The 27,488-nt window shown below is 44.5% G+C and overlaps 1 protein-coding gene across 1 annotated transcript in view; it reads left to right on the top strand.

Annotated features, from left to right (window-relative positions):
* Positions 1-25,824, top strand: part of gucy1a2 (guanylate cyclase 1, soluble, alpha 2) — a gene marked incomplete at its 5' end in the record, with an annotated part of 54,680 nt that extends 28,856 nt beyond the window's left edge. Inside the window, 5 exons of the mRNA XM_080772843.1 lie at positions 5,384-5,596; positions 6,230-6,502; positions 9,475-9,618; positions 23,145-23,299; positions 25,370-25,824. Coding sequence (XP_080628969.1) covers positions 5,384-5,596; positions 6,230-6,502; positions 9,475-9,618; positions 23,145-23,299; positions 25,370-25,589 — 1,005 coding nt within the window. The 3' untranslated portion in view covers positions 25,590-25,824. The remainder of the gene's footprint in view (positions 1-5,383; positions 5,597-6,229; positions 6,503-9,474; positions 9,619-23,144; positions 23,300-25,369) is intronic.
* Positions 25,825-27,488: the final 1,664 nt, after the last annotated feature.

Below are 27,488 nucleotides of genomic sequence, written 5' to 3'. Positions count from 1 at the left end.
GCATTACAATAATCTAGGATGAACCAGTTTATCAGAATTTGACTGAGGCAGGAAGCATCTAACTTCAGATATTGTCTTTGTCATATTATGTCAGTACGTCCAAAACTGTTACTTTTCACGATTCAAATAAATAAATAGCAAAAGTAGCAGATCGAGAAGCTCGAAATGCTGCACTTTTGTGTGACGCTGTAATATGATCATGTAGGGCATTCATTTACGAAAAAACAACAAGTTAGAATATAGTGATGTTGAGGTTTCTGCCAGACAGCAACGATATGTTCCTGAAATGATAAAAAGGCAGTCTTGGAGATGCTTCTTGAAGCTGAGCTCAGCATCTACAATCACAAACATGTTTTTGGCATTCTCGGAGGGTTTTAGTGTCAGCAAGGAATGAGGTGCCCTAAATCCTTGTAATCCACTAATGCCATGTTCTCACAGGCATATACAAAGCTACGGTCCAGTGTTGATTTTGACAGCAATTTAGTTTTTCACGCCACATCTCAAGCTTGTGGAGCTGCTACGTTTGATACTTTTGTGTGATGTATTGTATGTCCGGGCATAGGCAAAACAAAAACACAAAAGGTTAGCATAATGGGGATTTTTATCCAGAGATGTTTCTGCCTGACAGCTATGATATACCGGTACATTGATTGGGCTATGGCAGTTGGCAGAAACACAGATGCATACTGTAACTGTTTATGCATACAGATACTCTAGGGCAGTCGTGGTTCTCATACATGTTTGGCTCAGGTCACCCCTTTTCACCCACGGCAGCACCCCTGAATTACATTGACACTGTATAGCACCTTTTGTCATATTGGCGGTACGTGAGAGACGATTTGTTTCCATCAGGACTAAAAATAGTTTTTTATACTGGGCAATGTACCACAAACCCCAGCATCCCTATTCTGAGAGGAACATTCACCAAAAATAGCATATTTTCAAGCAACACATCAGTTTTGAGTGTGTAGATACCGGTATGCTATTTTTGGCGAAGATACTGTGTGTACTCGGAAAACCCCATGTGAAAAGATGTCATACTAAATTTGTGTTGAAATGATTCAAGAATATTCCAAAATGTAATCTTTTCAAAGGGCTAATATAAGGATCACAGTGGTTAGCTGTAAACTTATTCTGATGCTATATGTTTACTCATTTTGCTCAGGACCCCCTCTGGCACCCCAGCTCTGGGGGTCCCCGGACCCCACTTTGAGAACTATATGACAGCTTCATCAAAACATCAGCCAGCCAGTCAACTGTCTCTGAATCCAATGTGCTGAACATCACATCACCTCTACTACTGTATGGATATATTTTATAATTCTACAGTCGTATTCAAAACCTGTCACACTGTCAGTGTGTGTACTGTCAGTTCACTCTGTACCTGCACTAGTTATGGACTCTTCCTACTGTGCTCTGTAGTGGACTCAAGCTTAGAGTGGCCAGTAGAGTAGCCTCAGAGACCGCAGGCGGAAAAAACGCCTGGGTGAGACATGCATTAGAACTGACATATGAGCGTAGTGAACCTTGTATTTTGGCTAACCAATAAGAGTGCAGACAGAGGGGCATCACTCCAAATGTGGTGTCAGTGTTCTCCACTGTGTGGAGTCGGGAGCAGAGGGGGGTGGGAGGGTGGGAAGGCGGGCACATAGGTTGGTGAACCAATAAGAAGTCCCTGGCTGTCTAAGCCGGGAGATGGTCCGCCCCTCTATGCTCAGGCTATTGGTAGAGCGGCCGTGTGAGGTTCCCAGTTCGATACATGGCTCCCCCGGAGTTAATGTCGAAGTGTCCTTGAGCAAGACGCTGAACCCCTAATTGCTCCTGATGTGCTGGTTGGTGGCTGGCATGGTTTACTCCGCCATCGGTGTATGTGAGTGCGTGTGAATGGGTGAATGTAATGCGCAACCTATGTAAATCGCTTTGGATATAATCGCTATATAAATGCACCATTTACCATTTATTTATTTACTCTCTTCTCCCTCGTGGCTCCTCACCTTTACAGACTTCACCTCAGCCCCTAGCACTCACTTCTTCAGACTCCACCTGAGCCCCTAGCACTCACCTTTACAGACTCCACCTGAGCCCCTAGCACTCACCTTTACAGACTCCACCTCAGCCCCTAGCACTCACCTTTACAGACTCCACCTCAGCCCCTAGCACTCACCTTTACAGACTCCACCTCAGCCCCTAGCACTCACCTTTACAGACTCCACCTCAGCCCCTAGCACTCACCTTTACAGACTTCACCTCAGCCCCTAGCACTCACTTCTTCAGACTCCACCTGCGCCCCTAGCACTCACCTTTACAGACTCCACCTCAGCCCCTACCACTGAAAAGCACTCACTTCTTCAGACTCCACCTGAGCCCCTAGCACTCACCTTTACAGACTCCAACTGAGCCCCTAGCACTCACCTTTACAGACTCCACCTCAGCCCCTAGCACTCACCTTTACAGATTCCACCTCACCCCTATAGCACTCAGCTCTCCTCGTAATGTCTAGTTCTAATCACCTATGTTCGATAGATGCTAAGTGTTTACTCTGCAGTCTCAAAGAATCACTGTGCTGAATGCCTACATTGTAAATTGTACAATGGTAGCAGTTATATAGGCCTAAGTGTCAGTACTGGCTGTCCCCACAGTCTTCCTCCGGGCCAGCCTCCAACAACCACACCAGTCCTCTGTTTGTCAATGTTTGCCAGTTGCATTAGAGTTAAGAATGTGTTAACAATGTGGTTCAGTGTATTAAGGTTGTCCCCAAACATTCAAGGTTCGAATGTTCGCTCGTTAGGGTTGGCACTCGAATCTTAATTAATGAGTTTGAACCATTCGTTTTTTTTATTTTAATTATTTTATAAAAATAAATATTATTATTTTTTTTCCTTTTTTATTACCTCGAAAATATATCTTGGCGAGAATGTGATATGAGCATGTCAAAAAAAGTAGTTTCTAGTGCATTCCTGTCAGAAGTTATGTCTATCTCCTTGTTGTGCTGTCTCTCTCCAAAGTCCCCTGTGCACATTAATTTGGTGATGCATGAAATAATGAAAATATGGTGATGAAAATAATTTGCCTGCAGCCAATCAGCAACAAACACACACACACACACACACACACACACACACACACACACACACACACACACACACACCAGCACGATCGCACAATTTGAGAAAAAGGTCTGTTGCGCTGCCCTCGACAGAACCGAAAGTGCTATATACTTCTCCAGTACACCAGTGCAGAACCGAGAGAGTGACACATTCTTATGGATGTAAACTGCGCAGCTTTTGGCTTTTCTGATCAGATTTGCGGATAGATTTTTTGTGCGTGTGTGTGTGTGTGTTGGGAGAGACGAGAGAGAGCGGGGGAGAAGCGCTGTGCGCTCTGATCGAGATGGTTCTTTTTTTAATTAATTAGAAACAAATGGTCCAGCCTTACAGTGTATACAGCCATGAGAGCGTATACGGGTGGGTGCATGCCCTCCCCACGACAGCAGTTTCTGGTATGGGCGTTGTCAAAGTGGCAGTCTTCGGCAATTGGTTCATACCAACCAATCAGAACAGTAGGAAAGCAGATGACGTTTTTGTCTGTGGCTATGGCTAACCCGGTTGCTAACCAAACAAACACAGCCAACGAGCGCTACTAGCATGTAAACAAAAGTGGTAAAATATGTCGTATGATGATGTTTTTAAAACCTGTCGTTTCTGAAGAAACTATTTATCATAGCCAGATTTAATAGCCAGATTGATACGGTCGTGAGTCTCCGCAGTGGGGGCAGCCATGTTTGTTGTCTGACGCTGTCAAATGAGGGGGCTGATGGCCAATCAGCTGCTGCAATCATATTTTCGATAGAGACTGCCGTAGGCAGCGTCACTAGACCTGAATCGCCAGGACATACCTGTACTTTTATTTTCCTGACAGTAAAGGCAAAGAGTCAGATTCAGTCAGAGTCAGGCTGGAATGAGATGGTCAAAGGGCAGAGTATGTTGCCCATGTGTGGTATAGATGCTCGACAAAGCATCTGGCTTTACTACTGCGCCACCCAAGCACTAAAAAGAGTATCTAGATTTAGCCTATCTTCAAGCTTAATTGTACAAATGGACACTGTGTACAACTACAATCCTCCTCCCCATTTCATCAGTTTGCAGTTCAGCTTAAAGGGATTTTAGTGCCGTGAGAAAATGAGGAACAACTAATTAAACATTTACATAATATGATTCTGTTTCTGTCTCTCTCTATTTTTTCTCTCTCCTCTCTATCTTTCTCGAAGTGATGTATTGCACACAGACGCACGCACGCACGCACGGACGCACGCACATGCGCACGCGCACACGCACGCACGCACACGCACACACACACACGCACACATGCATGTTATCTAAAATTATGTTCAGACAGCATCCCTGTGTTAGCTGATCTTGTGGATCAGACTTTGAAGGATCAGACATTGAAGCACCGGGGCATGGCACCGGGGTGCCATACCTTTGTTAGCTTTGCCTTTGGTTGCTTTGTAGGCCAACATCAGTGTTGGAGGGAACGAAAAAGGATAGGAAACATGTGGGACCTTGTGTCCTTTTTTAGATGAGACAAGCATGGGGACGAGGTTAAGTGAGCTTTGAACATTGAGCAGTGTTGTGTTGTCATCGTCAAAAGGCAGACAGCTGGCACACTTTCACTTTGATTTGTGTCTGGGGGTCATTTATGATTCACTCTCTGTTCACTAACAACAGTGGTTCTCAAACATTCTCATGTCAAGGAACTCCAAATGTGTCCACGGACCCTCCCATCTGATATTTTGTATCAGGGACAAGATTTTGGGTACTATTATTTTCAAAATGATTAAAAACAACGCATCTTGAGCTTGTAGATCACCTATTTATTTTTTGGAATCCTGAAAAACAAGAGTTTTTAGCCATACAAAGTTTGCACACGACAGCGATGATTCATATATTCACTATGGAGTCAGTGTTCATTTAATTGACTAAAACTATGACGAAAAATGTGCAGTGAGTACCTTTTATTAAATATAAACTAAGCTATATATACTAAATATAATGACAATTTTGCCAACAAATACAAAGTTGTTAGGAAGGGACTAGTGGAGAGGAGATCAAGTAAAACCAAAAGGCAAGTCCTTTTATGCCTACACTCACATTGTGAGTATCTAAATCAGGCATTACGACGCCATCAAGGCCTGACACAAATACATTTTAGTCTAGTTAATCAACCGTAGATGTAGTCGCCTAGAATATATATTCCCTCATCTAAAACTAGATTAAAACTAAAACATATCGGATGACTAAAATATGAGACTTGAGACTTAAAAAAGACTATGACTAAAATTAAATTGCAACCTTTCTGTCCGAATGAACCACCCCCTGTCCAGGTGATGGAGCTGAAGGGCCAGATGCTCCACGTCCCAGAGTCCTGCTCCCTGATATTCCTGGGCTCCCCACGTGTGGACAAGCTGGAGGAGCTGATGGGCCGCGGCCTCCACCTGTCCGACATCCCCATCCACGACGCCACGCGTGACGTCATCCTGGTGGGCGAGCAGGCCAAGGCCCAGGACGGCCTCAAGAAGAGGATGGACAAACTCAAGGTTAGAAACAAAACGCATTTCACAACCCTATGTACCACTTGGAAATTATTATTATTTTTCTTTTCTCTTGTAACTTTTATTTTCTTTGATTTCATTGTTGTTTTTATATACATTGTTGTACACTGTCTTGTATGTAAGTCTGTTGTGTTGTCCTTGTGTCTACGGTATGTCAAAAAAGAGAAAACCCTCAAAATAAATGATTAAAAAAAAACACAAAAAAAACACTGTCTTTCATCCATATAGGGATCCCATTAAAACTGGGAAAGCATGTCATTATTATATGTAAAGCAACATTTCTTTCAGAGTTAACATATTGTTGAACATCTCCATTAAATAACTTACAAGAAGTCTACACAATTAGAGAATGTTGAAGAATTGTTATTTTGATCAATGTTTGCCTGTTATCTCTCCTATGGTATACCAACATCAATACACCATGGAATCGTGGACAAAATCGATCGTATCCATCGATAATACAATATTCTTAGTTTTGGGTCTTGAGAGGCCACATCTCATCAAATGGTGGTCTGTGGCTCAAATGCCGAATAAATAATGGACCTTGATATGAAAAAGGGTTGAAAACCACTGCTTTACACCACTGACAAATATGTCCCCTCTCTCTCCACCACGCAGGCCACTCTGGAGCGCACCCACCAGGCTCTGGAGGAGGAGAAGAGGAGGACGGTGGACCTCCTTTACTCCATCTTCCCGGGCGACGTGGCACAGTGCCTGTGGCAGGGCGAGCACGTGCCGGCGCGCACCGTCGACGACGTCACCATGCTGTTCTCGGACATCGTGGGCTTCACGGCCGTGTGCGAACAAAGCACGCCCATGCAGGTCATCTCCATGCTCAACGAGCTGTACACACGCTTCGACTACCAGTGCGGCATCCTGGACGTCTATAAGGTTAGCCGCGACGTTGCGTACGTAGTCTCCGTAACAGTGGCTGGGAAGTAACAGGAAAGTGGAGAGTGCAAGGGGTTCCAAGGTTTTTATTGATTGATTGAATACTGTCTGAAATGTAAACAGCACAAGGTACAGTAAGACACAAAGGCTAAAAGGATGACTTGTCTCCATTAACACGTCATCAACAAAAAACTAAATGTACAAAAGAGATGGGGCAATTAGGCTACATTTACCTCCCCTCTCCTGATAGATGTTTTTCAGCCTTATTTTGAAAGAAACCTGTTGTTTTCTGTGGCGACCGTGTTCCTGTTTTGTTACTTGATTCCTTCTTTAATTAGCCTTGTAATTAGTAATTAATGGAGAGCAGGTCATTATTGAGAAATAAACTCCCCTTCAGTGTTGATTCATCAATAATGACCTGCTCTCCATTGATTATCCTTTGCATATCGTCGTTGTCATCAGGCAGAAACCTGGTATCTCCATATTTCAACTTTTCTTTTTCTCGTAAATTAATGTCTTACTTCATCATACAACTTTTACGAACAAAAGTAGTGCAAATAGCTGATCTACAAGCTTATGACACATCACGTCGTGGTTATTTTCATTACTTTGTCATTATTATTTTTAAATAATAGAAAAACTGGACAGTTACGGACATTCAAGGTTTCCACCTGACAGTAACAACATGGAACATCCATGAGGTAGAGTTATGTTTCATTTATACTTATAAATATGTTCTTTTCAGCAAGCAATAGGCCTACTGTATATGTACGTTCTCTCTGTCGGGAGGAAACATCATATAGTTGCTGTCGGGAGGAAACCTCCTAACTCCATGTTTGACGTTTTAGATTGCATAAATCAGTGCTATTGAACACCCTGTCTGTGTTTTTTTGAAAATATTGAACCAATAGAAAGTAGTAACTCCATTGGACCCTCAAAATATCCTCTAAAGCAATTAACTCCAACACCTCTCCCCCTCTCATGAAAGTAATTGACAATATATAAAGTCACAACAACAACTTTGGCGAGGCAGTATTGCTAAATATAAGGATTTTTTAATTTCCTGAAAAATGTATATTTTTCATTTCCTGAAAAATTTACATTTTGGAGTTAGGTGGTTTCTTCCCCACAGCAGCGATAATTATGTACAAGACTGTTCAGGATCAAAATAAAAATAGCAAAAGTAGCAGATCTACAAGCTTTGCACCGCGTTTCGAGCTTGTAGATCTGCTACTTTTGATGTGACACTTTAGTGTGATCAAGTAGCATTCACAAAAAGTTATAATATGGAGATAAGAGGTTTTTGTCCGAACGGTAACGATATGCTTCTCAGCATAATACACAGCGATATACTGTGTACACAAGCACACTCCCAGGCCTTTAGGCACAGAGAGGCCGATAAGCACACACTCAGTCAAATGCTAACACGCACACACACACACACACACACACACACACACACACACACACACACACACACACACACACACACACACACACACTTATTACTGCTTGTGCTTGTTGACAGGGGGAAGTCAAACATTAGAAGTGCATGCCGTATCAGTGAATATAGATTAGTTATGGTAAATATATGGTTCAGTTCAAGCCAAGTTTATTGGTCTATTACAGTATATAGGGCCTGTGTGTGTGTGTGTGTGTGTGTGTGTGTGTGTGTGTGTGTGTGTGTGTGTGTGTGTGTGTGTGTGTGTGTGTGTGTGTGTGTGTGTGTGTGTGTGTGTGTGTGTGTGTGTGTGTGTGTGTGTGTGAGAATCTCCTTTTGAATAGAGTATGTGTGCTTTGGCCACTAAATATACAGTACGTGTCTGTAGGCTGCATGGTTGTTTCCAAATCTGTCTAGAAGGCTCAGGCTCTGGGTGTGTTTGCTGAAATGTTTCACCTTTTCTTTCCTGTGTTTGTCTGTTGTTGTCCTTTGTGCCATTTATCACACATGTCACATATCCTGGACCTAGAGAGAGAGAGAGAGAGAGAGAGAGAGAGAGGTCATGGATGTCTGAAAAGTGCTTGAGTGAATGTTTGTGGAGTGACATATGATCCCATTGTCATGGTTACTGTTTCCAAATGACCATCTCTCTCTCTCTCTCTCTCTCTCTCTCTCTCTCTCTCTCTGTTTGTTCTCTCTCTCTCCTAGTGACAGTGAGAGATGTATTGATTCATTTCAGAACCACTGAACCTGAATCACGGGAAGCATATTATCACAGTCTTTGTTTCACCTAACTACACGGCTCGTTGAAAGCTTGTAATCGATATTGATTTCTTCAAAACTCTCAATCAACAGATCAGGATGAATATTATAGTTGCAGTCGTTACGTAACTCGTATCACATCGAGTAATGATTCAGCGATCTGCCCTTAAAGGAACACTTCGCCCATTTTCAACCTTTATATCTTCATATCATTGGTCTTTTCATTTGGGTCACCGCCTAACCAGTTTGGGAACCACTGATACACCACTGTACAGTATACTTTATATCTGTTGCTATGTTTACGCACCTCAGTATCTCTCAACATTATGGGTTGGTACCCCGAGGGGGTCCCCACATGATTTAGAAGATGTTACTCTATTCATTGCATGTCTTAAATTGACTAAGGCTTAAAATACTTTTGTTAAATAAACATTTGACCTCTTATTTAAGTTATTTTACACCATTTTTCAACCGAAATAGGGAACTATTAGGAACCAGTATCGCCAGAACCGATATCGGAATCATAAAAATCCTAAGGACATCCTAATCAAAAGTAATCAACAAACTAAAGTGGTCAAACATTGGCCAAATTGTCAATTGTGAATGTGTGCAGGGTGAAGCACTGACAATTGTGTGATTCTCGTCTTTATACAGTACGTCCTCCATGTTCCTCTGCCTGTGTGATTCTGGTCTTTATACGTCCTCCATGTTCCTCTGTCTGTGTGATTCTCGTTTTTACGTCCTCCATGTTTGTGCCCCTGCCGTTCAGATCGAGACCATCGGCGACGCCTACTGCGTGGCAGGTGGGCTCCACAAGAAGATTGACAGCCACGCTAAGCCAATCGCACAGATGGCCCTGAAGATGATGGAGCTGTCAGAGGAGGTCCTCACGCCTGACGCCAAACCCATCAAGGTGAGATCTGATTGGCTTACGGTGATGATAAGAAGAAGAAGCATGATGATGATGATGATGATTTTGTGGTATATAAAAAAGAAATAGAAAATATTTTTAAGCTGTAGGTCATTCTAAGTGGTTGGGGCACTTGGGACACAATTTCCCAGTTCAGTGTTTACTTTGGAGACGTTTAGTGTGAGCCAGTCACTGGATGTTACAGCAGGGGTGGGAGAGGGCCACTATATTTCCACACTCACCCCAGAGGGGTGAGTGTGGAATTATCACATTGAATTATTTGTTTTCCCCCTGGCAAGGCTTAGCTACACTCTGCTGCCACCTAGCGTGGCACAGAAAGAATTAACTCACTGACTGCCAGAGTTAAAACATTGTCTACCGTATATACAGGGCTGCACACAACTTTTTTGGTCTAGTACTCAGAGGAGCACCTGGAGGAGTTTCTTGGTGCTCCTAAAATGCGGCGACCCGTCTCGCCGGATGGATAAAAGATGGATGATTAACTTATAGCAAAACTATATTCATTGGATGATTGGGGAGTCAATGGAGGGCATTGCAACTCTAGATTTAGCTCTAGAATGGCTCTTGTTGTAGATTCATCCCATTATTTAAATATCTAAATTTGCTAAAATCTAGGTCCATGTGTGGTCCAGCCCCATGGAATGCATATTCTAATAAAAACGACTTCATACTTCCTAAGGATAATATGAGCATCAAAGCAATATTTAGATTTTTTATTATTTTGTATTTAAATAAATTAGCTCACAACGTGTTGCGACACGTTGTGAGCTTGCAGCTCAGCTATTTCTTTTAACATGCGACACATCGTACGGCGAAGCATACATCAGGCTTCCCTTTTGTTTTTAGCTGAGGCGAGTCAGGCGACGTAGTCAGACAGTCAGACACACATGGCTCCTCGGTGCAAAAATAAACAGTGTACACTACCCGACTTTACGATAATAAGGGACAGAGAGTAGACACGGTGTTCATGTTCAGTGCCAGTCCGCAATGCTTTAAACTCTTCCCACGCCACTATGTCGGAACTAAAACCTTAGTACCCGTAAAAAGTTGGTGGCCGGTGCCTAGGCTGTGAGAGACGGCATAGCACACGAGCAACCATGCTGCTCCAGCACCCGGAAAACAAACACAAGCACAGCGGCAAATGGGAAGAGTGCAAAGTATCCAAAGCATGCCCTTTTACACCGGGGACTACAGTAGTTTGCTATCTGAAACGGAGAAGACGAAACTATTTGTGTCAGGTTTTCTCAGTAGTAAACTGAACTCCTGTTCTCCTGTCAACCAGCATGGAATCCTCCCCCTTTTGAGTAAGGACGCGCTGTGATTTGCCACAATGGCCAGTGCACTTGTGCAAGACGTGCTGTGATTGGCCATTAGCCACTTTGAGTGGCAGTCAGTGGAAAATGCTCTCGCCACAGAATTTACTAGTATTCTGGCCATAATAATCATTCTAGGCGGCCCCGGCTGTTGGTACGCAGAAGCGCTTCACGGCGCTTGATTGACAGCGCATTTTGAATTTTGATGACGCATGCGCGCTGGCGCACCGCTTATGTGCAGCCCTGCGTATATAGCTGCCCTTACTAGGCATTCTTGGTGTTTTCACTAACCTTTGAAACATCACTATTATACTTTAAAACCGCCGACTCCTTTGATAAACACAGTAGAGTCTTAGAGGAAAACGATCCACCTGCCGACTGCTTTGATAGACACAGTAGTCTAGAGTCTTGTATAGTCGAGGGGAAAAAGGGTGCCCCTGCAATAATCCATTCCATAGTTATGAGCAGTTGAATGTGGCTTGTCCCAATGGCCCCAAAACCATTAAAGAAATGCCTATATTATGGTATTGATACTTCTACTTCACTTCTACTAGATAGTGAGTACTTCCATTCCATTATATTTTCCATCATGTAAAATATAATGGAATATAAAAATATTATTTATTTTGGGCTTGCTTCAGTCTAACCACTTGAACCCTAGATCGACTATTTGTAACTCAGCAGATCCACAGGCTCAAGTCACGATTGTGATCAACACATTGTCAGGAATATTTTAAAACACAGATTTTGTAGGGTATCCCTGGCACAAATGTTTTCAGATGCGCGGGGGGGGGGGGGGGGGGGGGGGTAGGTGTTGAACAAAAAAACAAAGCAAAAGTGTTTTGAGCTTGTAGATCTGCTACTTTTGATGCTATTGTGTGACACTGCAGTGTGATCAGGTAGGGCATTCATCTACGAAACAATAATAAAATAATAAATACTAAAAATAAACACTAAAAGTTCAAATATGGAGATAAGAGGTTTATGCCCGACATTGACAATGACAATTTAGGCTTTTGGTAGCGCTGGTCCATAGCTCTAATGCGCGCATTAGAGCTATGTTACTCTCAACTTCCGCCGCTCGCATGAATGCAGACCAGCCTCTACTCTTTGGCGTAAATAAAAAGAACGTTTTTGCTACTCACCAAAACAAAGGCGAGTTGTGTCATTAGAAAGCCTACTTTCCTTAGTGGAAGCACTCTGAGCCCCCCACCACACGTATATACTGTACTTTTTGGCCAAAAGGGGATTTTGTTTCCCCCGGAAAAAAAAAAAATTTAGTTACTCCGCTGCGCCCTCTACTGATACTGCCAGAGTTAAAACATTGTCTACCGTATATACAGGGCTGCACACAACTTTTTTGGTCTAGTACTCAGATGAGCACCTGGAGGAGTTTCTTGGTGCTCCTAAAATGCGGCGACCCGTCTCGCCGGATGGATAAAAGATGGATGATTAACTTATAGCAAAACTATATTCATTGGATGATTGGGGAGTCAATGGAGGGCATTGCAACTCTAGATTTAGCTCTAGAATGGCTCTTGTTGTAGATTCATCCCATTATTTAAATATCTAAATTTGCTAAAATCTAGGTCCATGTGTGGTCCAGCCCCATGGAATGCATATTCTAATAAAAACGACTTCATACTTCCTAAGGATAATATGAGCATCAAAGCAATATTTAGATTTTTTATTATTTTGTATTTAAATAAATTAGCTCACAACGTGTTGCGACACGTTGTGAGCTTGCAGCTCAGCTATTTCTTTTAACATGCGACACATCGTACGGCGAAGCATACATCAGGCTTCCCTTTTGTTTTTAGCTGAGGCGAGTCAGGCGACGTAGTCAGACAGTCAGACACACATGGCTCCTCGGTGCAAAAATAAACAGTGTACACTACCCGACTTTACGATAATAAGGGACAGAGAGTAGACACGGTGTTCATGTTCAGTGCCAGTCCGCAATGCTTTAAACTCTTCCCACTCCACTATGTCGGAACTAAAACCTTAGTACCCGTAAAAAGTTGGTGGCCGGTGCCTAGGCTGTGAGAGACGGCATAGCACACGAGCAACCATGCTGCTCCAGCACCCGGAAAACAAACACAAGCACAGCGGCAAATGGGAAGAGTGCAAAGTATCCAAAGCATGCCCTTTTACACCGGGGACTACAGTAGTTTGCTATCTGAAACGGAGAAGACGAAACTATTTGTGTCAGGTTTTCTCAGTAGTAAACTGAACTCCTGTTCTCCTGTCAACCAGCATGGAATCCTCCCCCTTTTGAGTAAGGACGCGCTGTGATTTGCCACAATGGCCAGTGCACTTGTGCAAGACGTGCTGTGATTGGCCATTAGCCACTTTGAGTGGCAGTCAGTGGAAAATGCTCTCGCCACAGAATTTACTAGTATTCTGGCCATAATAATCATTCTAGGCGGCCCCGGCTGTTGGTACGCAGAAGCGCTTCACGGCGCTTGATTGACAGCGCATTTTGAATTTTGATGACGCATGCGCGCTGGCGCACCGCTTATGTGCAGCCCTGCGTATATAGCTGCCCTTACTAGGCATTCTTGGTGTTTTCACTAACCTTTGAAACATCACTATTATACTTTAAAACCGCCGACTCCTTTGATAAACACAGTAGAGTCTTAGAGGAAAACGATCCACCTGCCGACTGCTTTGATAGACACAGTAGTCTAGAGTCTTGTATAGTCGAGGGGAAAAAAGGGTGCCCCTGCAATAATCCATTCCATAGTTATGAGCAGTTGAATGTGGCTTGTCCCAATGGCCCCAAAACCATTAAAGAAATGCCTATATTATGGTATTGATACTTCTACTTCACTTCTACTAGATAGTGAGTACTTCCATTCCATTATATTTTCCATCATGTAAAATATAATGGAATATAAAAATATTATTTATTTTGGGCTTGCTTCAGTCTAACCACTTGAACCCTAGATCGACTATTTGTAACTCAGCAGATCCACAGGCTCAAGTCACGATTGTGATCAACACATTGTCAGGAATATTTTAAAACACAGATTTTGTAGGGTATGCCTGGCACAAATGTTTTCAGATGCGCGGGGGGGGGGGGGGGGGGGTAGGTGTTGAACAAAAAAACAAAGCAAAAGTGTTTTGAGCTTGTAGATCTGCTACTTTTGATGCTATTGTGTGACACTGCAGTGTGATCAGGTAGGGCATTCATCTACGAAACAATAATAAAATAATAAATACTAAAAATAAACACTAAAAGTTCAAATATGGAGATAAGAGGTTTATGCCCGACATTGACAATGACAATTTAGGCTTTTGGTAGCGCTGGTCCATAGCTCTAATGCGCGCATTAGAGCTATGTTACTCTCAACTTCCGCCGCTCGCATGAATGCAGACCAGCCTCTACTCTTTGGCGTAAATAAAAAGAACGTTTTTGCTACTCACCAAAACAAAGGCGAGTTGTGTCATTAGAAAGCCTACTTTCCTTAGTGGAAGCACTCTGAGCCCCCCACCACACGTACATACTGTACTTTTTGGCCAAAAGGGGATTTTGTTTCCCCCGGAAAAAAAAAAAATGTAGTTACTCCGCTGCGCCCTCTACTGATACTGCCAGAGTTAAAACATTGTCTACCGTATATACAGGGCTGCACACAACTTTTTTGGTCTAGTACTCAGAGGAGCACCTGGAGGAGTTTCTTGGTGCTCCTAAAATGCGGCGACCCGTCTCGCCGGATGGATAAAAGATGGATGATTAACTTATAGCAAAACTATATTCATTGGATGATTGGGGAGTCAATGGAGGGCATTGCAACTCTAGATTTAGCTCTAGAATGGCTCTTGTTGTAGATTCATCCCATTATTTAAATATCTAAATTTGCTAAAATCTAGGTCCATGTGTGGTCCAGCCCCATGGAATGCATATTCTAATAAAAACGACTTCATACTTCCTAAGGATAATATGAGCATCAAAGCAATATTTAGATTTTTTATTATTTTGTATTTAAATAAATTAGCTCACAACGTGTTGCGACACGTTGTGAGCTTGCAGCTCAGCTATTTCTTTTAACATGCGACACATCGTACGGCGAAGCATACATCAGGCTTCCCTTTTGTTTTTAGCTGAGGCGAGTCAGGCGACGTAGTCAGACAGTCAGACACACATGGCTCCTCGGTGCAAAAATATACAGTGTACACTACCCGACTTTACGATAATAAGGGACAGAGAGTAGACACGGTGTTCATGTTCAGTGCCAGTCCGCAATGCTTTAAACTCTTCCCACTCCACTATGTCGGAACTAAAACCTTAGTACCCGTAAAAAGTTGGTGGCCGGTGCCTAGGCTGTGAGAGACGGCATAGCACACGAGCAACCATGCTGCTCCAGCACCCGGAAAACAAACACAAGCACAGCGGCAAATGGGAAGAGTGCAAAGTATCCAAAGCATGCCCTTTTACACCGGGGACTACAGTAGTTTGCTATCTGAAACGGAGAAGACGAAACTATTTGTGTCAGGTTTTCTCAGTAGTAAACTGAACTCCTGTTCTCCTGTCAACCAGCATGGAATCCTCCCCCTTTTGAGTAAGGACGCGCTGTGATTTGCCACAATGGCCAGTGCACTTGTGCAAGACGTGCTGTGATTGGCCATTAGCCACTTTGAGTGGCAGTCAGTGGAAAATGCTCTCGCCACAGAATTTACTAGTATTCTGGCCATAATAATCATTCTAGGCGGCCCCGGCTGTTGGTACGCAGAAGCGCTTCCCGGCGCTTGATTTACAGCGCATTTTGAATTTTGACGACGCATGCGCGCTGGCGCACCGCTTATGTGCAGCCCTGCGTATATAGCTGCCCTTACTAGGCATTCTTGGTGTTTTCACTAACCTTTGAAACATCACTATTATACTTTAAAACCGCCGACTCCTTTGATAAACACAGTAGAGTCTTAGAGGAAAACGATCCACCTGCCGACTGCTTTGATAGACACAGTAGTCTAGAGTCTTGTATAGTCGAGGGGAAAAAAGGGTGCCCCTGCAATAATCCATTCCATAGTTATGAGCAGTTGAATGTGGCTTGTGCCAATGGCCCCAAAACCATTAAAGAAATGCCTATATTATGGTATTGATACTTCTACTTCACTTCTACTAGATAGTGAGTACTTCCATTCCATTATATTTTCCATCATGTAAAATATAATGGAATATAAAAATATTATTTATTTTGGGCTTGCTTCAGTCTAACCACTTGAACCCTAGATCGACTATTTGTAACTCAGCAGATCCACAGGCTCACGATTGTGATCAACACATTGTCAGGAATATTTTAAAACACAGATTTTGTAGGGTATGCCTGGCACAAATGTTTTCAGATGCGCGGGGGGGGGGGGGGGTAGGTGTTGAACAAAAAAACAAAGCAAAAGTGTTTTGAGCTTGTAGATCTGCTACTTTTGATGCTATTGTGTGACACTGCAGTGTGATCAGGTAGGGCATTCATCTACGAAACAATAATAAAATAATAAATACTAAAAATAAACACTAAAAGTTCAAATATGGAGATAAGAGGTTTATGCCCGACATTGACAATGACAATTTAGGCTTTTGGTAGCGCTGGTCCATAGCTCTAATGCGCGCATTAGAGCTATGTTACTCTCAACTTCCGCCGCTCGCATGAATGCAGACCAGCCTCTACTCTTTGGCGTAAATAAAAAGAACGTTTTTTCTACTCACCAAAACAAAGGCGAGTTGTGTATTAGAAAGCCTACTTTCCTTAGTGGACGCACTCTGAGCCCCCCACCACACGTATATACTGTACTTTTTGGCCAAAAGGGGATTTTGTTTCCCCCGGAAAAAAAATATTTTTAGTTACTCCGCTGCGCCCTCTACTGATATTGCCCAGAGAACTGCCTCATAGAGAATATTTTCCTCCGGTGAAAACAAATCCCTTTCTGGCCAAAAAGTACCGTTTATACGTGTGGTGGGGGGCTCAGAGTGCATCCACTAAGGAAAGTAGGCTTTCTAATGAGTCATGACACAACCCGCCTTTGTTTTGGTGAGTAGCAAAAACGTTCTTTTTATTTACGCCAAAGAGGAGAGGCTGGTCTGATTTCGATTTGAGATTTAAAACGGAAAGTCCCATAGCCTTACTGCGCAGGGCAGAATCGTAGAAGCAGTAGAAGGCTATGGACCAGAGCTAGGCTTTTGGAAGACATGTTGGCTTTCCACACGCGGGGAGACCGTGGTTCGATTCCCAGACGTTACATTATGTTCACATGTGTTTTATTTCCTTTCCTCGTTTCCTTCCTACTTAGTTCATTCACACCATTCCTTTACGTGTCTTAATTGCCTTTGACAAGATGGGACCAATTAGCTGGAACACGGTTCACCTTTGTGCCCTTATAGTGCTTCTGTTAGCGCCACTCCCCATGGATCCAGCTAATGTGATATGCTGCGCTGCTGTAATTAGGCTAATGTGTTATTTTTGCTTTCCCCCATTTTTACATTTATTTATTTCTTTATTGGGGGGTGTATTATACTGAACTGCAGTGTGGAGTGTTTTAGATCAGCTCAGGGTTATCAGATGTCATCATGTTCGGTGGCTGACAGCGATAATAAAGGTTGTGTTAGCATAATGTCAGGGCAGCGTAGATTTGCCATGAGACACACCAGGTCCTGTGTGTTTATATTACTAGACTTGTGAGGACCAAACACCCCCACAAATGAATGTAGTAGAATTATGAGAAGAATTATGAGAAGTATAGACATTCCTCACAAAATAAAAAGTTGAGTTTTAGAGATATGTTAAAATCAGGTTAAGTTTAGGATTAGACACGAGGTTGTAATTAGAGTTAAACATGGTTATTAGTGTGTTGTGGACGTGGACCACTAAGGAAAGTAGGCTTTCAACATCTTAAAACAGCCATTGTTTTGGTGAGTAGCGAAAGCATGCACAGCTTTGTGTGTATGTGTGTCGGTATGAGCACGGAATGTGCTGATTGGCTGAACACGGAATGTGATGGATGATGATGTATGATGATAAGAGCGCTGCTCACTTCACACAAGTGTGATTTAGTACCATAGCATTAACTCCTTCTAACGCTGTGGACCAGAGCTGCTGTCGGGTAGAAACCTCTTATCTCCATAGTCTACCCTTTCTTGTTGTTTTCATAAACGAATGTCCTTCTTGATCTGCTATTTGCTTGTTGCGTTTTACTCCTGAAAAGTAACAGTTTTGGATACAGTATATGAGGTTTCCACCGAGACAGACGTTTTGCAGCTGCCAATGTGAACGCAGCATGTTACACTCATACAGACACGATGTCCCCAAAACAACAGCAAGCCTGACACCAGGGCACGTCGACTCAGAACATTATCATCATCATTATCATCATCAACAGGGCTGGCCTGGGTAAAAAATTCGTCCCGGTCATTTTTGCACAAATTTGGCCCAGACCGGCCCACCACAACCAGCGCACCGATAGTAGAAACTCTATCGCCCGCTCCGTCGAGGCACACACAAACAAACAAGCCCTAATACCACCACTTTTACAGAACAACATAAATGATACAAACCAACAGACAACTACCCCCTACCCTATGGTCGCGGCCCCCTATGGTCGCGGCCCACTATGGTCGCGGCCCCCTACCCTAGTCGCGACCCCCTACCCTATGGTCGCGGCCCCCTATGGTCGCGGCCCCCTACCCTATGGTCGCGGCCCCCTACCCTATGGTCGCGGCCCCCTATGGTCGCGGCCCCCTATGGTCGCGGCCCCCTACCCTATGGTCACGGCCCCCTATGGTCGCGGCCCACCGGGAATATGCCCGGTACGTCCTGTGGCCAGTCCACCCCTGATCATCAAGGACAAAGGTTAACAAACACAAAAGCAATATATAGGCAGGCCTATTATAATTCTACCAGTGTGTATCAGTCACGGCGGCAGAACAACAGCTGTGTAGTTTCCATAGCGACGGGTAGAACACAGTGTTGTAATTGACATTTTTTGCTATTAAATATCTTCAACCCCACTGCACTGCAGCCTCTAGTGTGTGTGTGTGAGTGTGTGCGTGCGTGCATGTGCAGTGCTCCAAGTTCCTTGTGGACCGTCATCTCTTCTCAATGCCAACGGCAACTCATGATCAATTAGAGTTACCATCCCCCCTCCTCTCTCTCTCTCGCTCACAGATCTTGCTCTCTTTCTCTCTCTCTCTCTCTCTCTCACTGTCTCTCACTCTCTCTCACTCTCTCTCTCACTTTCTCTCTTCATCCTCTGTCCATTCCCTTGCTCTTACCGACTGTATTCACTCACTTTCCCTTTGCGAGCTTCGCCAAAAAGTACAGAACAATAAACAGAGCAATAAGTCACAGAACAGCAACACAGCGTGCGTGTGTGTGTGTGTGTGTGTGTGTGTGTGTGTGTGTGTGTGTGTGTGTGTGTGTGTGTGTGTGTGTGTGTGTGTGTGTGTGTGTGTGTGTGTGTGTGTGTGTGTGTGTGTGTGTGTGTGTGTGTGTGTGTGTGTGTGTGTGTGTGTGTGTGTGTGCGTGCGTGCGTGCGTGCGTGCGTGCGTGCGTGCGTGCATCATCTTAAAGCAGAACAACAGAGGTATAACATTATGAGGCGATTTGTCATTGTCACTGTTCCTTATCCTCTCCGTGAAGTGAAGGTGAGTCTTAAGCCGTGGTTCTCATGGGTCCGGTCAAAGTGTCCTTGCAAAATGAGGAACTGTTTAACCCTATTTTATACTTTGGCTATATAGTACACAGTATAATAAGCTCACAACACGTCACCATGCAACTAAAATCTTTGAAAATCATGAACATTTTATGAACATTTTAAAATAATATATATAAAAATAAATATAAACACAAATCCTTATATTTGGGGGTCCACATCGTTGCCACAAAATCCTTTCAAACGGGGGTCTGCGGTAGTAAAATATGGCAAAGCTATTTAGGGGATAAAGGGTAAGACACACCCAGATAGGGCTATATCTCAAACCCTTATCCTGCGTATACTACTGCATGTTGTCATCACACCAACACACTCTCACTCCCCAAACGGCCTGTCGTGACTGTCGTCACCCGCTTGGGAGTGAGAATGGTCCCACATACATCATGCACCGTGTGCTTGTAATGTGTTGCCCATTTTGAATCCAAGTTGTGACCGTGGTCCCATTCTGTCCCCTGCCCATTGATTACTGTGTTCAATGTACTGTGCTGTATCCACTTGTTCCATCAGAGAGAGAGAGAGAGAGAGAGGGAGTGTGCGTGTGCGTGTGTGTGCGCGTGCGTGCATGCGTTCATAGCTATTGCACAACAAGTAGGTCAGACTCGTACCACTGTCCAGTGGTCCATGACCACAAATAGAATGACCAGGCACTGCAGCTCATCTCTGTCTGTTGTGCTACAGTATATGTTGCCAGGGGGCGGTTATTAGTGCTACGCAAGTTGCAAGCTACCTAACTGCGTAGAGCCCCGAGAGGTAGAGGCCCCGACGAGTTGCTCCCGAAAATAAATTGCAGCCCGTTCCGTAGCAGCTATGATTGTTCCCCCAATAGTAGACAGAAGACAGTTGGTTTGAGGGGGCCTCCGGCAGCCGGCCGTCGCTTCCTCCTCCCAAACGCCCACTCATTCCGACGGCCGGGCGTCGTTTCATTCTCCCGTCACTGACAGAGGGGGAAGCGACGCCCGCCCGCCGGAGGCCCCCTCGCCTCGAATCTGGGCCGTCAACGTGCATTTTTTGCGTAAAAATATCAACATACAGCCTGGACATAAGGAATATAATATAAACAAGACCTTGGCGCAAAACTTCATGTTTAGTTACCCTGCTCTATAACCAACAAAAGTGTCGTGGTCATTATGTGGACCATGTAACAACGTGGTCAACTCAACAGCATTGTCTGCAAATATATATAGGCTACATTTAGTCACAAAGACAAAGATATGCTGATGATGATGAATGAGCTTGTACAGTAGATAGGCTAAGATTTTTTTCTGGAAAATCGCAGGTAGTTCTCCTGGCAAAAATGATTGGTTTGATAATGCCAACTAAAATGACAGCTCATGTAGCAGATGTGTTGGCTAATGACACTGACAGTGAGGTTGGTTCTGAGGCTGCTGCTATTGGTACTATAGGGTTGCTGCTATAGCACCAGTCATGATGCTACTGATGATGATGAAGTATTGTACAGTTTGGGGGTCTTGGGGCAAGTTGGGGAGCTCACACTCTACTTGCAGTGCTGGCCCTGAGCAATTTGGTGCCCTAGGCAGGATTTTTCCCGGAATCCCCCCATGTCAGTTCAGTGTGTTGTGATGCTCCAAACTTTCAACATTTAAGGAGCTTTTTCAATTAATTATTTAGGCAACTGTCTGCTCTGCCTATAGGAAGGGCTGTGTGTACTTGTAGTAGCCTACTGTCTGCCATGCCGTTTTGCCTGGTAGTCTGCTATCCCGTTTTGTGCGCCCGCGTGCGGAAAGCATGCACGCTCCTCCTATACGCGCACGCAGGAGGATCCTCCTGCTAGGGCCTTGCTTAGAGACCCCTGATTGCTAAATCTGCCACTGTATGTCGCAAGTTAGAGAAAACAATCTCATACAAAACCTTAAGAGTAGTGTATTTGCTGTCAGAAGTACTGTAGGTACTGTAGGCGTGCGTGCGTGAGAGAGTGTTAAAGGGACATTGTCCACTTCAGGCCATTAAGCACTCACCAGCAAGTGCTGCATTGTTATGCAAACGAATGAGCGAAGGAGAGACAGGCAAGCAGGCAGGCAGGCATTTGAAGGTGCGTGCAGCGTTATGTAGGGAGGGAAAAGGCAGGAAAGGAGACCATTTATTTCATAACCTATGAAAACTATACTGTGTGTGCGTGCGTGTGCGTGCGTGTGCGTGCATGTGTGTTTGTGTGTTTTTCTATTATATGACATATACACAGAGAAATCGGACAACTCCTCCCATCTCCTCCTGCACCCCCCACGCTTGTGTTTGGCCAACTGTGCCCCCTAAATGCAGTGTTGGGACAGTTACTTTTTAAAAGTAACTAGTTAGAGTTACTAGTTACATCATTTCAAAAGTGCACACACACACACACACACACACACACACACACACACACACACACACACACACACACACTCCTCCCCCTTCTCTCCCAGAACAGCAGTTGGTGAGGTGACGCATATTGATCCACACACACTGCAGGCAATCTGCATACAAGCAGACTGACAGTTCTACTCATTCTCCCCCGAGACTACATGAAAAAATAACGGAAGAATAATGGCATGACACAGCATGTAGTAACGGTAACAAAGTTACTGAATTTAAAAAATATAATGCGCTACTGTAACGCGTTATTTACATTACGTTACGTCCCAACACTGCCTGAATGCCGACTCACAAAAGAGACGGGGAGGGGGTTATGTTGTGCTGTGCATGTCTATCTAGAAACAGAAAGATGAAGAAACAGACAGACAGACAGACAGACAGACCAGCATCACTGTCACCCCCTCACTTCTCTCTTTTGTTCTTCTTTACTCTCTCTCTCTTAGACTCTATCTATTGTAACACCCTCCGTCTTTCTCTTTTTGTCTCTCTGTATCTCTCTCTCTCTCTCTCTCTCTCTCTCTCTGTCACTCCCACCACCCCTCTGTTGTTGCCATGACTACCTTTCGGTGTGCTGGCACGTGTTCAGTGGCAGCGGGTTGCCGTGGTGACCGAGATGCTGAAATAAAATAAAATAATCGCAATCTGTGCATGTGAGCTTGTGTGCTCCTGTGCGTGCGTGCAAGTGTGCGTACAGCGCGTATCTCGTTTGTGTCCGAGCATAGGCATGATAACGCCTGCCTCTGATTGGCCTATACCGACACTGCCCGTCTTGACTGTCCTCCAAAGTGGATATAGCTATGCTGGATAGCCTGATGCGAGGTTACTCTGTGGTGGGAAATAATACAAGAGAGTACAAGTACTGTATGATACAAGAGAACTGTAACTTTTATTTTTGTAGAAGAGGAATATTGTTTATGCCGTTTGCTTTGATGGAATAATTGATAGAACATCAAATCCTCAACAAATCATCCTGGCCGTTTCACTAATATGGATATGAATGAGCGAGTGACGTCAGGACTTAGGCGCTCTATTAAATCCTCTCCTCTCCTCTCCTCTCCTCTCCTCTCCTCTCCTCTCCTCTCCTCTCCTCTCCTCTCCTCTCCTCTCCCTCCATGCTATTAGATAAGGATAGGTATTCATACAGGTTCGGTGCTGGCTGGCGTGGTGGGGGTGAAGATGCCACGCTACTGCCTGTTTGGGAACAACGTTACACTGGCCAGCAAGTTTGAATCAGGAAGCCATCCCAGATGCATCAATGTTAGCCCTACCACCTACCAGTAAGAACACACGCACGCACGCATGCACGCACGCACGCACGCACGCACACACACACACACGCACGCACGCACGCACATACACAGTACACACACACACACACACACACACACACTCACATTTTACGACATTATTGTCCTATTTTAGGCATCTATAGAGCGTCGCAGTCCCACCCCCTTTCAGAACGACGAGTGGACCAGGAAATGATTCTCCATTCATTTTATCCATAGGCTTTTGTAATTATTGTCCTGATTTGTCACGATCCGAGTTGGCTTTGTCTTTAAATAAATACTTTCTGAAAAGCCTATGGAGAAAATGAATGGAGAATAATTTCCTGGGCCACTCGTCGTTCTGAAAGGGGGCGGGACTGTGACGCTCTATTATCCCACAACCTACTGCCAATTTTACGGAAGTTATCTCAAATAAATGAATAGTATATTAACCTATTTTAGTATGACAATGAATAGAACATGCAAAGCATTAATGAAACAGTTTATAGTGCTGTGGATTTTCGGCCAAATGCTGCTTTCTCCCTGTCGAAAAGACCATCTTGATTCTGCAGCTGTCAGGTGACAACACCATTTCTTGCTCCCTTCACTTCAAAGTTTCCCCTGATATGAAATGAACTCTTTGAGTGTCAGGTATTAATTATTGAATACATCCGCCATGCAGTGTTTTCTTTTTTTGACGAGCCATATGGCACGCGCGATGTGTCCACCATGCACAGGCAGAGGTGAGGCAGAGGCACGTCTCTCCTTTGGCTTTCACCCGGAAAAATAAAAATCAACAGCGACCATTTCTTCATGAGTTAGGTTCTGTGGAGAAAAGCTTGTTTTGAGCAAAAACACAAATCTGAGATAAAACACCAGGGCGGGCAGAGATTTGTTTTTCTTTTTTCACTTACGGTTCCTGCCTCAGACGGTGGCAACGAGCATTTAACACTGAAAACAGTCTTTGGCACCCAGGCCAGAACCTAATGAGAGAGTTTATGTTCCCATTAATTCTATGGACCCAGTGTTGCTGTAACATCCGCTCCCCGCTGTCCTTGATTGTTTAAGACAGGCTCAGGCTTCTCTTCTTTGCTGATACTATCATGGTCGTTGCTGTTGTCTGCAGGGTGTTCCTTGGTGTAGAAAAGAAACAGTATGTTTTTGGGGCATTTGGTATTTGGGGCCCACGGCCGCTCACTCGTGCCGTCGGTAAAATACAATTATAAATACATACAGAGATGCAATGACAGTTGAGTTGACCAACGTTTGGCATAGTCCGATGGTGGGTTCTGCTAGCACACACATGCCCCACTCTGCTCCCCAACAGCTCTGCAGGTGGAGTGTAGGCTAATAACGTGGAGGAAGAGGCGAGGGTGCCCCGTGGGCTCCCCCGAACTCGCAGAGCTGCGGCTGCTGCTGCTCTGTTCACAATCGGTGGTGACCAGCCTGCGTGGGGGCCTACTAATGTCTAATTACGCCGCTGTCAGGAGTAGTGTTGGTTTTTAGATACAGTATTCTAACTTCATCATAACTCTGTCAAGTTGTTTTTGAAGGGTGTTGATTTGTCGTTTTCTTCCGGCTTTGTTTTGCGCACATTTTCTTAAGATTCAAAATGTTTGTATGATAACATCCACTACATCCATCTATCAAATCTGCAAGACAGTTAGGAGAGTGAGAACCCTCTGTGGGAGTTGCTGTCTATCATCAAGGACACGCTCGTCTCCTTCTTACACCATTGTTACTGTTACAGCATGGTGTATGTGTGCGTGCGTGCGTGCGTGTACTAACTAATGAGGTTTGTGGTGATGGATCTTATCTGTTGTCTAAACAAAGCTGTGTTATTACACTACAGAGATTAGGTTCTGCACACATGCACATGCACATGCACATGCACATGCACATGCACATGCACATGCACATGCACATGCACATGCACATGCACATGCACATGCACATGCACATGCACATGCACATGCACATGCACAGAGCGAACAACAAATTAATCCGTTTAATTAAAGTCCCTCTCCTCTCCTCTCCTCTCCTCTCCTCTCCTCTCCTCTCCTCTCCTCTCCTCTCCTCTAGGCTGCTGAAAGACGAGCGTTCCTTCTCCTTTATCCCTCGCTCGCGGCTGGAGCTCCCCGATAACTTCCCCAAGGAGATCCCTGGGACGTGCTACTTCCTGGAGGCGGGGACCTCCCACAGCCACGCCTCTCTGACCAGCTCGAGGTCGGCGCCCGCCTCCACCATGAGGAAAGCCTCCTACAACATTGGGACCATGTTCTTACGAGAGACCAGCTTATAGGCTCTGCGGACATGAGGAGAGGCCAACGGACATGCTAATGTGCTAACGTGCTAAGCTAGACTCGAGTCTTGTAGGATTATGCCCCCCCCCCACACACAGACACACACGTGCACGCGTCCATCTTACATGGATCTATGAATATGCATATGAAATATGTGAGCGCTTGGACTTGGAACCTATGCCACGGTCTTGTGTTGGATAGCCATCGTGGGGGTCCACAGCCAGCGGTCCCGGCTGGAGGACGACTCTCCCCCCCCCCCCCCCCTCACACAGATTGTTTGGCTCATAAGGCTTCAGGCAACGAAAAAAAGTCGTCGGAATACGCCCTCAGATGGAGCTGGTATTAAAATGGTTGACATGGGACAGTTTGGCCGGGAGAGAAAGGGGTCGGTGACGTTGACCTGAAGCTGGGTTACTATAACAGTCCCAGACCCCCCAAGTCCACCCCAGCTGTTGTTGTCCCCCACCTTTCACCTCCAGACCCCCCCCCCCTCACCCTATGGTCTTAAGGGGCGATGCTACATATCGTCACTGTCGGGTGGTATCCTTGTCCTAAACCGTTTAGTGTTCAGGATAACCTGTCCCACCCTATCCATCATGGTTTATATCAGGATAACGGAACATGGTACCTGTGTTCCACCCTATCCATTATGGTTTATATCAGCTTGCAGAGCTGATCAATGATCCGACTTTCTAGTCTAGTCACGTGATGTTCATGATTAGCTGGCCTCTAAGCCAATGGGAGACTAGCCCTGTACAGCCAATGGGATATTTCTGGCAGAAGCTCTTGACGGCTGATTTCACCCTTCTGCTGGGACACTAAGCCCCACGGCCAATGGGACACTAAGCCCCACGGCCAATGGGACACTATAAGCCTGCTCTCCTCTCCCACACTGCACCATTCATGACTAGAGACTGCAAGCTAGACTACAGAAAGTCCAATATGCAAGAGAATGGAATGCAAGCTGATATTTTATGATCTTGTTATTTAGTCACAAGCTTGTGTTAATACAGTAAGCTACTTTTCATTGGTTCAGTATTCATAACACCCACAGACACGTTTAACCACTTTGGACCTGACCTCCCTATATTGGTATAGGCGAAAGAAAGTATACAGAAGATAGCTGTAGCTGATCTGCAAGCTGACAACCCGTCATACCGCTAACTTTGTCATATAAAGTATTAAAATAAGACATTCATTTCATAATAAATGAAATATGTAGAAGGTTTCTGCCCGACGGCGACTGTTGTACAACTTGTTTTTTTTGTTTTATAAATATATATATTAAAAAAAAAAAAAAGTAGTATGTAGTAGTAGTCATCAGCATTGCCTCTCAGCAGTTAGACAGGTGAGGGTTATCTTATTAGTGAAATGGACTGAACATTGTACCATTAATGCAAAGGGTAAAGTCATTAATTTATGGCGCTAATGCTAAACATGCATCAAGGGATATTAACGTTGTTTATTTATATTCCGTTGAGGATGGGCAGATCCGTTATTTTGAAGGTTAAGGGACTAATACCACTAATACCAATGATTACCACTGTAATAAAACACTGTTGGTTTAGACACAAGCTAAGAATTGAATATACTTGCCATTTGCACGGGAGTTGGCGGTAACTGTAACGGTAACAACCGTGGCGGCGCTCGCTTCCACGGCAGTGCGTTGGTCCGACATGCGTTGCGCCGTGCTTGCGGTTAGGGTTAGGTTAAGGGTTTGGGTTAGTGTCCTGCTGCGTGAAACACTACAGACTGCCGTGGGTCTTCCGCAGCTCATCCCGGAGAATGCACTCGCTCTCTCTCAACTTATTTCCAAAGGACAGTTACAAACAAATTCCAACGTCACAGCAAAAAAGTCTCACTTTGAATAGTGAGCTCTGATTGGTCACCCACAACTC

The sequence above is a fragment of the Protomyctophum bolini genome, assembly GCF_963924005.1.
Source record: "Protomyctophum bolini genome assembly, chromosome: 9".
NCBI classification, from domain to species: Eukaryota; Metazoa; Chordata; class Actinopteri; order Myctophiformes; family Myctophidae; genus Protomyctophum; species Protomyctophum bolini.
This window is presented reverse-complemented; position numbering and strand designations above follow the sequence as displayed.